The 13,621-nt window shown below is 39.7% G+C and overlaps 2 protein-coding genes across 2 annotated transcripts; one reads left to right on the top strand and one right to left on the bottom strand.

Moving 5' to 3' along the window:
- Nucleotides 1–353: 353 nt before the first annotated feature.
- Nucleotides 354–9,991, top strand: LOC144650326 (uncharacterized). Its single transcript, XM_078509978.1, has 6 exons — nt 354–1,298; nt 2,329–2,463; nt 6,924–7,022; nt 8,332–8,382; nt 8,556–8,630; nt 9,189–9,991. The coding sequence occupies exons 1-6, from the start codon at nt 1,131–1,133 to the stop codon at nt 9,627–9,629; spliced, it is 969 nt and encodes a 322-aa protein (XP_078366104.1). The 5' UTR covers nt 354–1,130; the 3' UTR covers nt 9,630–9,991.
- Nucleotides 9,992–10,647: 656 nt separating this feature from the next.
- LOC144648773 (uncharacterized) lies at nt 10,648–12,958 on the bottom strand. Its single transcript, XM_078508238.1, has 5 exons — nt 12,794–12,958; nt 12,462–12,532; nt 11,785–11,896; nt 11,090–11,222; nt 10,648–10,950 (listed from the first exon to the last, which is right to left on the bottom strand). Exons 1-5 carry the CDS (start codon nt 12,864–12,866, stop codon nt 10,806–10,808), a joined length of 534 nt encoding a protein of 177 aa, XP_078364364.1. The 5' UTR covers nt 12,867–12,958; the 3' UTR covers nt 10,648–10,805.
- Nucleotides 12,959–13,621: the final 663 nt, after the last annotated feature.

Raw genomic sequence — 13,621 nt, 5'->3', positions numbered from 1 at the left:
AATTTATTATTATCCTGGCGTAATGACTGACACAACTCACAATAGTTAATCTATTTTTAACATTTTTGTCGAGCAGCTCAAAAACAGATTTTTGAACAACAGAACTCGCTGCTAGGAAGAATTTATTCAATTCGGCTCCTCATATAGGCAGCTGTGAAACCGTCATTTGGTTTGGATCGTAGTCGTGACTAATGAGGGAAGCTAAACGAAAAGAAACATTACATGACTTGACCTATAAGCGAAAATAGAATATCTACAAGTCTCCAAAGTTTTGGAATTTTCGGAATTTCTAAACTCTGACGAAGATAATAATAGATAAATTCGCGAAAAGTTCAGTTTGAAATTGCCAAAGATCAAAGTCTTGTTTACAAAGATTGGTTTATTTATGTTGTCCATTTGAATAAGGATTAAATGTTTTATTTTCCCAAGGAGGCTTTAATGGCCACCAAAAATAAACTCGTAACGGGCTTTATTGACTATTTGGTATCTATGGGAGGCCTTTTCTTTCCGGATTCGCGGTAAGCTTGTTTCTTTTGCCATATTGTGGTGTTATGCCAACAAATGACATTAAAAGTTTTCCTGAATGGATTTAGACTAAATTAGCAGCGACGTGAAAATCTACTGCTAATTCTTTGCATTTCCGTGGTTTTTAGCCTGTGGCTTGTAATCCCGGGAAGTTCATTGTAACCCGTTAATCCTGGGTTTATCGCCAAAAGAAACCGATGTAAACTTTGTGTGAAAGAATCCAAAACTCTCCACACCGCGGCGAAATCCAACAGAAAAATCACCATCGATGTAAATTCCGGGGAAATCACTGCAGAGAGAGCCAATTCATTTCGTGTCTAAACTCGCCATGAATAGATAACTTTTCATCTCAAACGGCGAATACCACAATTGATAAGTGGAATTCGTGTTACAATTGGAAAAAACCTAATGGAAGTGTTGACTGACGGAAGACCACAAAGTGAGATGCTGGGATTTTATTGGTCCACATCGACCGAGGGGCCACATAAAGGCGATCACGGTAAATAGATTCTTAGCTTGTTTCTTTTAATCACGAAAAGGGAAACGTCTGTAGGAGCTGTCATTCAGCTCGAGTTGTCCATTTATTAACGAGTACTTCATTCAACATGGCACCCTGTGCAAATCGCGAGCACTTGTTGAGATTACATGGTTTCTCAACGATTACTTTAATTGCCCTAGCGATTACTGTTGTGATTGTGGCATCCTTGGTTGACGAAACGGAATCAGCCCGAGAGACGAAGGGAGTGAAAAGTTCGAAATCGAGCAAAGAAAAGGTAAGGCTATACTTAATGCGATTGTACGGCACTTCAATTCAACAACCAGCTAATTTGCGTCGCTCGGGTATTGTATGAAGGCCGCACGAGCCATGAATATGGCTTGAAACTCGCTCTTACCAGTTTACTAGTGAACGCAGCGAGGTCCCGTGTAGACCCCGTGTACGATGGCCTTTATCTGCCATCAAAATGAAAACTGGGAGTTATTTACACAATAAAGTGGGTTTTATTTATTGTGGAAGATACACAATCGCTAGGAATTATCGTTAAACATCCGCATAAGGTTTTAACACCGAGTAGACATCGTGGAACGACGGCTCAATGAAATTGTGGAAGGTCTCGCCAGATGGGTAACAGATAGCCACCCAAGTTCTGCACAGTTTATCAACAATGATATTACATGGCAAACTAAAAAAAGCTGCATACAAATCCATTTAGTTTTTAGAATTTGTTTGATTGTGCTCTCATCCCTGTCTAGCCAGGTATATATAAACACTTCCAAATCCAAATAAATTCTAACCAAAACTTAGTTTTAATCGCCTGGGGGAAGAAAGACAAATATTGACAAAAATTAGTCCCCACTTCTCTGCTGAATAATGCTATTACCGACGGAATTAACCAGTTTTATATTCGTCTCCTTATTTCCTAAAAACAAGTAACTCTGTAGTAATGATTTTACTCTGGTTAAGTTTTTGTTATTGATTCGGTGTGTACTGAAAGAAATACCTCAACTGGAAGACATTACACTGATATCGTAACGAGTACAGATGTGATATCTATTGCCTGCCTTGCCACCCATCAATTTTGATCTTAGCTGTCCAGCCGGAGCAAATAACGAAAATGATAAGTCTATTGATCTAATTATTTTTTAAAAAGATATGAAACTGGAGTCAAGTTTATGAAAAAAAAATTGACGGGTAGAATAAATAAGAATTAAGTGCGAGTCCTCGTGCAGAGACAAAATCTGGTAGTTGTTTCGTTTTACATTACCCACAGAAATCACTTTTAACGTTTATTTTTTATGTTACAGGAGAAGTGCAGAGTCCTACAGGACGAAGATAAGAATTATTTTGTGCAATGTGGCTCGGTCGGAGAAAAAGGTAAAACGAAAAACAGGAAAGGTTCGAGCTCTGCTGGGGAGAATAAAAAACGCCCGAGCAGTCAGGTTAGTAAAAATAAGATAACGGTTTCTTTTTTTCTGTAGGAGTTTATGGAAATGCTCTACCGACCTTTAAATCCAGCTTATGTTTATTTATTAAGATTACAATACGGCGCAATCCTAAAGAAATACAGCTAAATTAACTGACCTGCCATTCTTACGTCACAATCTTAATCGAAGTGAACTGCTGCTTTCTTCGAGCTGAAGGAAAACTTTGCCAACTTGGTTCAAAGGTCTGACTGTTGAGATTTTATCAGTTAATTATATATTGTTTTGGATCAACGAAGCTCGCTCTGTAGACTATACTAAGCACGTCTTTATTTTCTTTTTGTTTTTTATTTTCGCAATGACTGATACCCAGTGCTGGTATATCGATAGACTAGCAGATAACGACATTGATAGATTACTTTTGTGTAAGATGTTGTCACGCACGAGTTTGGGATTTAAAACACACATGAGTTGTTTAAGACCATTTTAGTTTCAACCCAATAGGATATTACTTGGATTTAATGTTTTTTTATCTCAAGGATCTCAAGAGATAGGATCTAAACCAACCCTTTTTGTTTCAGGGCGTTTAAATTTAGAGCAAAAGTGGATTTTATGTCATCTAAAGGCACTTCGTGGTCAGCTTGTCTGTCGAAGAATTTTTCTTGTTTTTGAGTTAGACATTTGTTACAACTTGTACCTTGTTTTGACCTCTTGAACATTTTGCAGTTTATTTTGCTCAACACTGAGAAATCATTTCCTCTTTTTTTGTACCAAGTTCAACGCCAAAATACACAGATTGAATGATATTAGAAAAGTCGCATTTTGGACGCAAATTCGCGCAGCTTGTATATCTCCATCTATGTCTTCAGACTTTCGCCTCTCGTGTTCTCCCAAAATTTCTGTTCGCAGGCTCTCGACAGTGTATAGAAAATAAAAACCCGTATCATAACACAAAACTTTTCAGACATCTTGCCTTATTCTTAATATCCTCGTTGTAAGAACAAATCTTTCAACATCTCGTTTACAGTCACGAATCGCCCCAAAATGATATATATTTTTAATGTATTTTTGTTACTTCATAGGCGGCCTGTGTTGTCGACTTCAAAGAGACAGAAACCTTAGTTAGCCTTCGCTTATACTTAATTTAATATCTTTCATTTGGCTTTTCTAGACTTGCGCTCTTCTGGTTTTAATTTTCATAAGGCGCCAAGCTCAGCGTGCGATGTGAACATCTCGTTTCACTAATTAATTAAAGTGGATTAATATGGTTTTACCGCTAAAAAGGTGTGCTCGACAACAGTTTAGCTTAAAGTTTGTTTTTAAATCAATTTTTCGCTTATTTTGGCAATTCCTACTGAAAAGAGTTGCCTTTTTAATCGAAAATGGCACATTTCCTAACTCCTATTTTTAAATATCCCGGGGGTCTCGCGGCAAGGAAACCGCACATGTCAGCACGCGCGCAGAAATCGGCTATCGCATTATCCAAATTCTTCTTCGTTTTTCAACAATTAACCCGTTAGAAACTCTCTCATCGACTTAGTAAGCGTGATACATCTGTTGCCGAATAAATCCTTCATTGTTGCTCACTACCGGTTGAAAGCCATTTTAAACTGATCGCGGCTCGTTCTAGGAATTCTTCGCAAGCTTTTCAAACACAGCAGTATTAGGCTCGTTGATGGTTTAACAACATGCGATGGTACGCAAATGTTTCTTGTACCCTTCCTGTTCTAACAGTGCCTTGAAAAAATATTATTTGTTTACGAAGGACCCTTTGTCGGTCTACATGTATTAATTTCGCACGGTGGAGCGCCTAGTTAGGAACACATGTTTTTTCGGAATTCTGTCTTTGGAAGTTTTTTGATCAAGCGCGCGCGCTGATAAAACGTACCGCATTGAATTATTTCGGCCGCAAAAGGGTTAAGTAAATCACTTGTTTAGCTCCAGAAATGCGCATTTATCAACTCAGTTATTGTTTAACACTGTTGTTTTGTCAAAGGGGTTGGAGTCTCTTGTTTAAGAGCATTTTCACATCATGAGCAAGTTTTGCGAAAGCGGGAAACAAACTTCCAGGTATCATAGCGACGTTACTTCGAGACAAGAATTATTGCGAAGCAAACATTTACGATTCTTAGTTGCTGTTTAGACCTATTCACTTGAGCGTCGAAAGTAATTTGCGTTTCTTTTGCAATTGGTTTTGCATTATATGCTTAGTGATTGGTTTAAAAAAATTCGCGCCACTTTCTCGACCAATCAGAAGTAAAACTGAAAGCCAATCGTGACTCGCTCGCGCACGTTTTTCCGCGCCTCGGGTTTTGATTGGTTCATTGGACTGTTTGTTTTCTTTTGGTTTTACGACACTCAATCGAAAATCGCGCTAGTCGTTTACAGTTATATAATTTGTGGTCCTTCCATGTTCGTAAAGCTACGTTCTCGGACAAAACTGTTTTTATACATCTATGTTTTAAGCAAATGATGTTTTTTTTACCTTAGGCGGACAAAAAACTTGAAAACTCACTTCGACTCTCGTAAAATTTGAGTAGGTTTCTGCGCACGCACTAGTCAATAACAGCCCATATTTGATTATTCTCGTCGCGTGTCGGCCTGTATTGATATCGTAATTTAAGGACCGATAAGTAGATAATTGTTTATCACTTTTAGGAATTAAAGGGTCATAGATTTGGATTAACAAGAATTTTCCACTCGCAAAATTTAGACCGAGATATCGTTAACTCTGATAGTTAGAACTAAAATATGCCAGGAATGTAATCCAATTTATTTTCGAAAAGTATAAATAGTTACACAACTATATTTAGTTACGGAGTACTGTTCCGTGCCAAATTAGATTTACATGCACTGTCAGCCGACTAGCACAAAGTCACGAACATTTACAGCGAAGTTTTTACGACCTGCTTTATTTCCTGCTTCGCGTATCAGACAAGAAAACGCTCGACCACTTCAGAGGTGGCTTGTTTTACGCGTTAGTTAATTGCCCCATTCATTAATTAGTAGGCAATTAAAAAATTCTCGTTAAATCATTCATTCATTATAGGAGCAATTGTCTGGCACGAAATGTCAACTTTACAGATCTTGATCTATGGTCTTTTAACAGGGCTGGTTAGTATGCGGCATGTAATCGCTGCTAGTTGCTATAGTTACACGAGTTTTTCGTTTAAAGGGGGCCGGCGCACCAAGTCTCCAAGAGTTTGTCATTCTCTTAAAGCAAATACAAACAGTCTGAGCTCCGGTTAAAAAATTACATTTCTGGGTCCCTTTGTCAATGACGCTACGCTTCCGAACAAATTGAAATGTTACATAACCCTGATTTAACAAAGGGGAGGCTGTCAATTCTACCATTTTGAGTTTCAAATGGTCTGAAATGAAGCCAATAAATGGCTAATCGTCTTGTTACAGTATGCGTAAGACTAAGACGATAAAGACTGAAACATTCAACACAGCCATCCGGCTTGCCAAAGGATACCTTTGTTGATCAAGATCTACAGATTAACGCCATAAAGACCGTTCAAGTGCTACATTAAACACCGCTATCAGTTGAAGTTAAGAATTTTGTCCTTTTTATTGAGGTTAATCTCATTACTATCGTTTCAGTGCCAAACAATCTGTCCGAAATCACAAGAAATTGGTCCAAAATCACAAGGAATTGGTCCAAAAGTTATCATATCGAGGAATAGAACGTCTGAAATTAAAATTGTCCAAGCTTTTAGGTTTAAATTATATTCGCAAGCTTGAGAGAACCATGTGACCTATCGGGCCACGCTGTTTAAAGCGCGATAAAGCTAATCTAGTGTTTCCGTTTTCTAAAGTCTCAATAAAGATTTCTGTATTTACTTTTTATCAGTTCTTATCTTGGATTGGAGTTAACCGTCTTTTGAACAACCAGGGCCATTTACGATAAGTAAACTCTTGGATCGAGTCAACGGTCGAGCAATGGATTTTTTAAGCAAAGCACGCACAAAGAAATGAGCAAGTGCAGAAAAACAGTAAAGAGAATTTACTTCATTTTGAGAAGTTTATAGACGAAGGAAAGTCGGTGTGCAAATCCTGGTCTGCGCTCAAAATATTCGTTGAGAGCTAGGCACCCACGCCCCCTAGTCCCTAGGCGTCTCGGCTCTAGGGAGTCTGGGCTTCATCGCAAGTGATAACGTCATCGAAAAGTGCGGTCAACGAAACGAGAGAGATAGCCTAGGGACTAGGGTGGTGTGCGCCTATTGGTGGTTAAAATTGTAGTGTTTGTATGTGGCTGGGACAATGGCTTCAAAATCTGCTTATAAGAGGTATCTGTTAAACGAGGCTCGACTGTACAATTTTTAGTACATAATTAATAGATACATGATGTTATACTATTTCAATTGCTGTTTTTTTCCTATTTATCTAAGTACATAAAAATTTACCTATATGACGCCTCAACAGGATTTAAAAAGCCGACCCTCAATAATCAGATTACTTGTTTTTGTTAACAGTGTTCCGCTGAATGCCGCGGAAAGCGAGGTTCAAGAGGCCAGCGAGGAAGGGCTGGGTCGAAAGGACAACCAGGTCAAAAAGGACCTAGAGGACCCCCGGTCAGTATAATTTGTAATGGTAAAATGGAACCCTCGAAATCCGCCCTTGTGTTTTGGAAAAATGGCTTTAAACTGTTACAATTTGCTGTGTATTCGACTTTTAACTGAATACCCCCCAAAAAAAAAGAAAAAAGAAAAAGCCATATAAATGATTATCATCATTATCATCATCATCTTCATCTTGGTGTTAAAGGAGCAATTCAAGTATGAGCGAAGTTACTTAACCATAATTTTTCAAATTTGACCAAAAATACAGCAGAATCTCCATGATAATATTCCTTTAATAGAAGGGAAACTTTGGATATATGTTATGTGTCTACTGGCAAATTGGTATCGATCTCATTTGTAAATACATCTTCAAAACTAACTCCATGAAAATACATAGCTTGGTTTCACTTCGCGAATAGGGCAGCCTGCGAACGGTAGACGTATTTCCGGCTGTCGCTTCTCTCCGCGGTCGGCGGACAGCCGGCAACGCGGACGTCTGTGTTTGCAGGCTGCAAATAGGACTACTTTCGTCAAAAAATATATTTAAAGGAGAAGTTCGCTCCAGAATGGCAATTTATTTTCTTTACGCCAATAAAAAGTTTACACGAAGATATGATATTCACCAAAATTTCAGCCTCCAACGTTCGCTATAACCCTACGAAATCTTTCCCAAAACTCGACAACTGAACGCCGCCATCTTGGAGCTGATAACGTATGCGTGACGTCAAAGAGCTCAGCCTGAAGTTTGGCGGGAAAATTTTAATAGTCAAAAGTCCTTGTTTTTTGTATTTCTTGGAGCTCTGTTTGAGCAAAATGGAGCTGCACAAACATGCATTTTGACAAAAAAAAGCCACTAGGAAGAAACAAGGAGTTTCGGATTTCAATCTTCCCTCCAAACTTCAGGCTGAGCTCTTTGACGTCACGCATACATTATCAGCTCCAAGATGGCGGTGTTCAGTGTCGAGTTTTGGGAAGATTTCGTAGGGTTATAGCGACGTTGGAGGCTGAAATTTTGGGGAATAACATATCTTTGTATAAACTTTTTATTGGCGTAAAGAAAATAAATGGCCATTCTGGAGTGAACTTCTCCTTTAAACCAAGCACGGATCTCCCAGTAAGATCTCGAACAATGTTGGTTAATTAGAGATTATTGCATGACGTTATGATTGAAAAGAACTGTAAAAACTTAAACATGGATACTAAGATTATTATTGATAATATGGTATGCGACAAAAATTGAGCCAAGCCGTAAAGCTGATTTTAGTTAATGGCCATTTCAGTCGTAGTTATGAAATAAAACCCCATATTTTCTTCACTACAGGGAGACGACGGACGAGACGGTCTGAATGGAATACCAGGGGCCAAGGGAGCGGTACGTTGAAGCACTAAATAAATGTGTTTATTAACTTTGCATTCAAACCTTCTTTAGGAACAGCTGAAGTTCGTTTTGGGCCACTGACTAGTCAGTCACAGAAACGTTTGCCCGTTTTTTGTTGCCTAGCTATACCATATTTTTATTCATTGTATTTTATTATTTTCTTTAAGACTGGACCAATAGGAAAGCCAGGATTACAAGGCCGCCCTGGAGTACCAGGAGTGAAGGGTCCAAAAGGAGAACAAGTATAAAATACTTCCTTGAATTTTGTTGGCATTAAATTTAAATACAGGATCATTATGGTATCTCTAAACTTTGTGTGTGGCAAAACCCGTAGGCAGACAGCTCGAAAACGGACGCGAGCAATTACTTTCGCGGATTTAGACTAAAATAAAATTGACGGAAGCGGATAGCCTGAAATGTCGGACGTCTCCCACATACAGCTTGAGGGCCGGACACGACTAACACCTCAGTCAAGGAAGAGGAAACTTTCCTTTGAAATCATCCTTTGTGGTCTTTAGTTGCTGGGTCAATTCTGCGCGCAAATTAATTGGAAAAGTTTACAGAAAAATGTGACTACATCTTTAAATTCGATGGGTTAAGCTGTTTTTTCAGATATCTTTAGTTTGAATGCTTTGGCTATTTTGAAAACTTTGGATAATTGCAAACTTTTTGTAGTTTAGATACTTAGAAAATTATTTGACATAACTTCCCCATACAATCACTGTATACTGTGCCCTGCAAGTCCTACTTTCCTATGTGGCCACAGTGCAATTAACTAAAGCCGGCTTCGTTTCCTCTAGGGACCTCGAGGATTATCCGGATTACAAGGGCTTCCCGGATTACCAGGGAACTGTGTGACACCATCGAACAACACAACCCCTCCGGTCTTTTGTCTACCCGGCAAACAGGGCCTCAAGGGAGCTAAAGGAGAAACTGGAAAACGCGGTACACAAGGGCCATCGGGGCCCCGAGGGAATAAAGGCTCAAGAGGAAGCAAGGGCAGTGTAGGCCCCCCTGGGGCAAAAGGCGACGCAGGACCCCCGGGGGACTTTGCGGGGCTGGTCTGTCTGCCTCGTTACACAAGTTGGGTGGATAGAAATGACTGGCTAAGTGAGCAGCCTGAAGTTCACTGCGATAGAAGAGAATTCTTACAAGGATTTAGTCTCGAAGAAAACAAAGCCCGTGGTCAGAGGAGATTCAAATACACGTGTTGTGCACTGAGATTAACTCATGTCCCTTGATCAGGTTAGCAATTGGAATGACAAAAGGGACCAACTGGTTAGGACCCGTGCGATGGCATCTGATTGTGGGCCTGCACTGACTCCCAAACATAAGATACCGCTTTATAACAAGGTTGACGTGAACATCTCCGAGACAGATGTAAGAGCTGCCAGAATAATCATCATAAATTAGAAAGAAAGATACTGTATGTGTAAACGTGTTTTTAAGAATACATAATGAAGTATATTTTCAGTAGCACAACACCTTTTTTGTACATAGTCAATACCGCGAACAGATTTTGTGAATTATTCAGGATAATAAGCAAGTAGATCCTTCCCCAATAATCAATTAAATAAACACTGTAATAAAGAACCAAAGAAGCGATTGTGGTTAAGTGTTCTTTTTATATTAGCAGTCATACTTGGAGTAATCAGACAAGAACGTTTTGTTGGAAGGAGGCGAAAGTTTTAAATATGCTTTTCAACGTAGCCACGATCATTCTCGTCCCCATAGCCCTTTTGTTTCTCTTAGCCGGCTGGGCCTTGGCACGAGGAAACAAAGGACTCTGGGGACACAGGATTTCCAGTCCTAGATTCTAGGACTTCCGGTCTTCATGTATGCAGTCATGACGTTTCAAAAGAATGTATGAGAGAGTTGTTACGTTTTCGACTTCCGTTTAGGAATTCTTTGTTCCAAACAGCCAATCAAAACTGAATTCGAATTAATGGGGGGAGGGCGTGTCACTAGGATTTTCGGTTATCGTTTATAAATTATATCGTCAACATCTATAGAAATTAACGATCTGACCAACCTCGTTCCCATGGTCTCTCTCTCTCTCCCCGCTCTGGGGGGCAGTTAGAGAGATACCCTGGGAATGAGGTTGCGATCTGACTTATTTAGGGTGAGAAAAATCACAAGTTTATCAGGACGATAATTTGAATCCAACTCACAAGTGCTCACTAAATCAGTTAATTATCTGCGACTTGTAGTCTTGGTTGGGGTACTAACATTTGTGACAGAAAAAAAAACACAAGATAGTTTAGTATCACAATCTTTATTATCACTTTTCCACAAGAAACGCGGATATTTAACAACCGTTGCTTACACCGAATTTATATTGTAGTTACAAGAAATTTAAAAATTGATTCACCTTTACCAGACAAAATAATACAAAAAGTTTTCGGCTGAAATGAACGTTAATGGTGTCGTTGCATCCCGCGAAGCCCGACACCTTTATTGACGTTGGTTGCTATGGTGATGTTCCAGATATCCTGTAAACTCCTCTCCCGACCTCTAAGGAAATCTCTTCGTTGCCTTTCTTTTTGCCGGAATTTCAGCTCCCTGGAAATAGATTGGTAAATGGTATAGACGTTTTTGAGTAAACTTAAGCGACAAACCTGTGAGCAACTCTTGAATAAGGAATAAAAAGAAATACACCATAACCCTAGCATATTTCGTAGTTCACTATTGTAGAACTTACTCGTAAAAGCTCCTCTTGATTGCGTTTCGAATCATCTTTAGACATACTCCTGACATTATGAGGATCACCAAGAACTCGCCAAACTTGTTCAATCGCTTCTGACGCAGCTCCTCAAGAATGTTGGGATTGATACCTTAATCAGAAGTGGACAAAAAACGACTTCAATTGCGCGCAGCACTCCTGTTTGTAGAACAATTAGAGCTACTTTCCTCACCCCCGTGGATCAAGCCGGATCAAGAGGAAATACTTCAAACTAAAACGAAAACAATGCACAAAGGAGAGAAACGCTTTTTTTCTTCTCTCGCCTTAGCCTGATTCTAAAATGTTTTTATAATTTCTTTACTCCTACTCGGGACTGGTCAAAAATCGTTGCTTGCGTAATAAGCGTTCCAGCAGAGTTATCCACATTTTGGCCACGCGAAAATTTGGGCGCGGGCAAAAAAGGAAGACGAGGGGGTCAGGAAAGGAGAAAAGAGAGTTCCTTCTTCTCCCCCCCCCCCCCCTCCTTTCATCCTTTTAGCCTCGCCTCAATTTCCCTTCTAAATTCCAGGATCGCTTGCTGCGCAGGCTATGCAAATCCTCGACGCTCACGCAAGCCACTCTCCCCCCTCGCCTCCCCCACCCTTCGTGAGCAAAAGTGAAAGGGGAGCGACGTCGGTTAATTAGAAATGGAAAGGCGAAAGTGCGCTACAAACCTTGTTCTCTGATTTTCTCCTCAAAAATGAAATCCAAACTCCAGTCGATCATATCGTAAATCTCATCACTGTGTTCTTCGATGTACCACGAGTACCAGGAGTACGCGGTTTTCTGATTGGAATGACAAAAATATACCAACTTTAGATCATCCGTTATCGTAATTCAGTTTAAGTTTTGTGCACGTTTAACTTGTTTCGACGAGTTTTTATGCCAAAAAAACTCGTTCGTTTGAAAACAAGAGTTGAACGAGTAGGCAATCCATTCTAACCGTGTATGAATTAACCCCATTTAGTTTTAAAATTCCACCACTATAATCCTGATCCCATGGCCCATAGAAATCAAGCCAATTATCAGCAATTTAGGCAAGAACAGTTTTTAGTAAACCTTCGCTAGGAAAGAAGATTCTTTTCTGCGTGTCCAATCAGAAGTAACCTTATACGCATGCAGTCGCTTATTACGCGCCACGAATCACGCTTTTAAGCGTCGAGTCGCGCACGTGGGGAGGAATGCGTGAGAAGCAAAAAGGCGCGAGAAATAGCGCGAGCACTTCAAGGGTTGTCACGCGCGCTTGGTTCGGAAGACTGATGTCGCTAAGCAACAGCTCTAACAAACCCTTGCGGTGGAAATTTACAAAAAAGTATGTTTGCCGCCCTCACTGATTAAACAAAACACTTACTACAGTCATCCAAGAGTATTGAAGTCGATCGATGATCACTCCCTTAAATCCCTGGGGGTGTTCTTGAATTCCTTGAGATAAAAAAAAACCAAAACATGTTAAAAGAGAGGCTAGAAAACATAACTAGCCAGTTACACACGGAACAGTGGTTTACATGGCAGTATCGCAGAGAAACAAATTAGACAAACACAATTTTCCAAATGAGTGCAAGAAAATATTTTTTATCAGTGTCATTTCTAAAACGAAGATCTTCTTGGAGCTGTAAGCTTATGTAGCGCTGCGCGCTGCGCTTATTTTTGTTTTAAGTATTAAACAACACGCGAGTAGCTTACCTGGTCCTTCGCCAGGAAAAACGGCAAGCAACGAAAGGCATAAAAGCCCGCTCCAAAGAAAAACGAGGCGCATTTGTATCGCGTATTGTCACTCCAGTCAAGAAATCTCTCCTCTCTGTGCTCTAATGTCACAAGGAAAATGCCACTCGAGTTAAAAAAAACCTGACGTCTGAATGGGCAGCTTGCGCATCACAATGGTTTGTGGCAATAAGCGCGAGCGAAAGAATGCGCGCGCGGTATATAGCGTGCGCGAGGGGTTTCTTTAGAAATATATTTTATAAGAGTCATTGTCACTTGCACTGTCGAAAGTAATTCGCGTTTCCTTTGGTTTTGCATTGCTACGCTCAGTGATTGGTTTTAAAAACTCGCGCCACTTTCTCAACCAATCGGAAGTAAAACTAAAACCAATCGTGACTCACTAAAACGCGATTTCCAGCTCTTCGTGCCGGCTACATGTATTTGCTTCGAGTTTTGATTGGTTCATTGGACTGTCTGTGTCCTTTGTGATTGGCCAGAGTGATTAATTTGGTTGTGGTTTTACGATACTCAATCGAAAATCGCTCTAAGACTTTTTTTTATTGATAAACACACATATGCAGGTTCCCATTACATTACAATGCAATAAACCAAACAGTTACAATTTGACGGATTTAAAGGTTATACACTTATGGTACGATAGAAAAAGTAATAGTAATAAAAAATAGTAGATAACAATGGCGATGTAAAAGTGACCTGAGAAGGAGTATGGATACGTGTACAGTTTTTAATCTAAATTTTCTAGTATGTACTTAGTTAAAATTCTACTTACATAAATCTGTGAAGGGAAGA

The sequence above is a fragment of the Oculina patagonica genome, chromosome 4 (assembly GCF_052425735.1).
Source record: "Oculina patagonica isolate OP01 chromosome 4, crgOcupat, whole genome shotgun sequence".
NCBI classification, from domain to species: domain Eukaryota; kingdom Metazoa; phylum Cnidaria; class Anthozoa; order Scleractinia; family Oculinidae; genus Oculina; species Oculina patagonica.
This window is presented reverse-complemented; position numbering and strand designations above follow the sequence as displayed.

Bases quoted from the DNA above. Each gene is read 5' to 3' on its own strand.
- LOC144650326 (XM_078509978.1), top strand. From the start codon at position 1,131: ATGGCACCCTGTGCAAATCGCGAGCACTTGTTGAGATTACATGGTTTC. The intron at 2,464-6,923 runs GTTAGTAAAAAT...TTTTGTTAACAG, and splicing joins AAAAACGCCCGAGCAGTCAG to TGTTCCGCTGAATGCCGCGG. The intron at 7,023-8,331 runs GTCAGTATAATT...TCTTCACTACAG, and splicing joins AAGGACCTAGAGGACCCCCG to GGAGACGACGGACGAGACGG.
- LOC144648773 (XM_078508238.1), bottom strand. From the start codon at position 12,866: ATGCGCCTCGTTTTTCTTTGGAGCGGGCTTTTATGCCTTTCGTTGCTT. The intron at 11,897-12,461 runs GTAAGTGTTTTG...CATTCCAATCAG, and splicing joins AATACTCTTGGATGACTGTA to AAAACCGCGTACTCCTGGTA. The intron at 10,951-11,089 runs GTAAGTTCTACA...ATCTATTTCCAG, and splicing joins ATCAAGAGGAGCTTTTACGA to GGAGCTGAAATTCCGGCAAA.